Below are 3,088 nucleotides of genomic sequence, written 5' to 3'. Positions count from 1 at the left end.
ATAAGAGTACACAAGTCAAAGTATAATTTTACCCATGTATTAACAGATAGTTAACAAAAAAATTATTTTTGGACTAAATTTGCTAACGGACTACATCACAGGAGTTTAAATCCGAGTTTTTTAAGTATATGGACTATCTTCCAAATACCTTATGATCTCATAGATCATTTATCCGATTTGGCCAAAATATAACTTGAAGTTTTTTTATCCAAAGAATCCTATCCAATGGTCCGATGGAGATTGTTTGTCTAGGTAACAACTTTGTGAGCCATGACCAGAATTCAAAATCAATCAAAAGAAACTTTCTACGGCACCCGTTTGGTTGGCCTTTTAGCACGCCAAATCAAAATTCAGAAGTTCTGGCCCCGGAGAAAGATTTGCATGTCACGGTTTCATTGCCCCTTTCTCTTTGTCCTACCACGTGAGGTTTCATTGCCCCCTTCTCTTTGTCCTACCACACGAGGAGATAGAGAGAGAAATGTGCAAAGAAACCAGTAACACATGATGAGATAGAGAGAAGGGGGTAATGAAACCGTGGCAGGCGAGTTTCTCTCCTAGGGGTGGATATACAACATTCATTAGACCATGCAAAAGAAAAAGAAAAGCACAATTATGCTTACATTCACATTGCAAAAGTATATACCTAAATGACATAACTTTCAGGGAACAAGATAATGTATTTGTGAGATAACATTGTAATTGAAATGTCAGGAAGTTCTTCATTTTTCCCCAAAAATACCAGAACTAATTAGGAATTAGGGTTCACAACTTGTCATTCGATTTGTGTCGGAATTAGCGCAAAGAAGAGGAGACAAAGGCTCTATACAGTTGATTCTACATAGAAAACCATATACAAAGAAAAATCAAAGTCACAAACCAGGTAACATATATCTGTGGAAAGAAGTCCAGCATCATATAAGGCAACAGCATCTTCATTGAATGCATATTACACAGTGTTTCCGTCCTGAGCATTGTAACGGATACATCCTTCAATTTACCTCCAACTTACATACGTTGAATTCCATCCGACAATCCAAGCATGTAAGATCAACAGCCTAATCCTGATCACCTCCTGTCTTGCCTATATCATTGTCGTAAACAGCAGGACATGCCTTGCGACTACTCTGTACATTTCAAGCCACTTAAATATACCTGGGATTGAATTACTGTCCTTCCAATCTTAAAACCCGGAACCACTGTAAAACCAACTTTCATCCTGGCTTTACAAGGCAATAACATTCTCCTAGTGACATCTTCCATATAAACCATCGAAAAATCAACACCTCTTTCCACTTGGAATATCTCAACTGCTGGATCAAAGGAATACGCCAACTTTTGGAGCATCCATATCGAGCTCGCCATGCTAACGAATGACTCATAGAATACACTCAAAGACCTCCATGAACTCAACACAACTTGGTTTCGATCCAAATTACTAAAGATTGAAGATTCCATAGTGGGGTGGATAATCTCTTGATACTTGCTCTCACAAAATCTTGAAAATTCACAATTTTGATTCCTACTTAACAACTCCATTGGATTGCTAGACGCATGCTCAAGCAACTGCTTCAAGGAACCATTCTTCTTATCCACATCCGTACCATGCCCATTACACGAAATTTCTTCCTCATCTAAACCAAAACCTTTCAAATCGAAACCTTTGAACATTCCCAAACAAACATACGACAAGAAAGCATACTGGTTATGCGCTCTTTTAACGTAATCAACATCCGGATGAACCAAATTAGCAGCCAAATCTAAATCCCACCCAGCTTTCTCCATCAAAGTTATCAAAATCTTTGTAAATCTGTGTGTTAATCTACAAGCATCATGCAAAACCGAATCGAAAACTCTAACGGACAACAAAACATCACAAGAAGAATTCAAAGTAGCAGATAACCTCTTAGACAATTTCACATTAGACTTTTGAATCTCACCCAATTTTTTCCGCAGGGCCGTAACTTCATTGTCCTTTTGATCTATCTCTGTCTGCAACCTGTTCGACATTGTTCCCAAAGTCCTGAGCTTGCTCTGATTATCCTGTACCTGAGCTTCCAAGCAGGACCCAATTGGCAAATCAGAACCCGAATCAGAACTCGTACAAAAATCTCTGTAAAACTGCTTGAATTCTGAGAGCCTCTGGAGGTGAGAGACCAGAGCTCGATCAGCTGCCGTCACATTTTCTTCCACAAACGGCACATGGGCAGTCTGCAATTGCAGATACGAAGCTTCAAACGACGAAACCGTGGCAAAAATCGATGAAATCAGAGTCTGGGTCATCTGGGTATTCATGGGTCGGATCCGAGTCCGCCTCAAAGGCCTTGAAACTGCCAAAACCTCCGGTTTCTTCACCTGGTTCTCGCTCGAATTCGGCTTCTCCTGCTTTAATTCTATCTCCGGAGCGTTGCCGTTCGCCGCCGCCGTGTCCGGTTTGATGACGACGACCTTCTGGTCCGTGATGACCTCTTCGGCAGAATCCAGTAGCGCGAAGCTGTCGGCGTCGTCGGCTTCCTCCTCGGCGAAGAACTCGAAAGTTTTGGCCTTGAAAGCCAGAGCGAATTTCTGAAACATTTCGGAGATTTGTGGAGGCTTCGAAGTGCCGTCGTCCATTTCTAGCATATTATTTCTCTTCGTTCTGATTGTTGCTTGTTTGCAAATGGAATCGAACTGAAAGTTTCAATCTTTCGTGGAAGCAGAAATTCAGAGTGGGAGAGAGAATTCTTGAGGTCTACTCCTTTTAGCTATGGAGGTGCTTTGAATGTCTTGGAAGGAAGGTATGTCATGTTGTGGGTTTGGCATATTATTCTTCTTTATTTATAATTGAGAAATTAAAAAAGAATTTGAACAAAATTATTAATAATACATTGTAAAGTTAAACTCACATTCTTTTATTAGTGTATATATTACCGTTCTTTAAAATAAAAAATATTTAAAAAAAATTCAATGTCGATTACATTTTACTTTTTTATTTTTTTATTTTTTAATTATTAATTTATTGGGTTTGTTTTGTTTTATTATTTGTGCTCTTCTTCCTGGATCTCCTAGTTATGCTGATATTTTCAGATTTGGGTAACGGGAACAAGTTTGA

At 39.2% G+C, this 3,088-nt stretch overlaps 1 protein-coding gene across 1 annotated transcript; it reads right to left on the bottom strand.

Moving 5' to 3' along the window:
* Positions 1-657: 657 nt before the first annotated feature.
* Positions 658-2,783, bottom strand: LOC126628826 (protein GRAVITROPIC IN THE LIGHT 1-like). Its single transcript, XM_050298666.1, has one exon. The coding sequence runs from the start codon at positions 2,617-2,619 to the stop codon at positions 1,120-1,122; it is 1,500 nt and encodes a 499-aa protein (XP_050154623.1). The 5' UTR covers positions 2,620-2,783; the 3' UTR covers positions 658-1,119.
* Positions 2,784-3,088: the final 305 nt, after the last annotated feature.

Source organism: Malus sylvestris, chromosome 7, assembly GCF_916048215.2.
Source record: "Malus sylvestris chromosome 7, drMalSylv7.2, whole genome shotgun sequence".
NCBI classification, from domain to species: Eukaryota; Viridiplantae; Streptophyta; class Magnoliopsida; order Rosales; family Rosaceae; genus Malus; species Malus sylvestris.
This window is presented reverse-complemented; position numbering and strand designations above follow the sequence as displayed.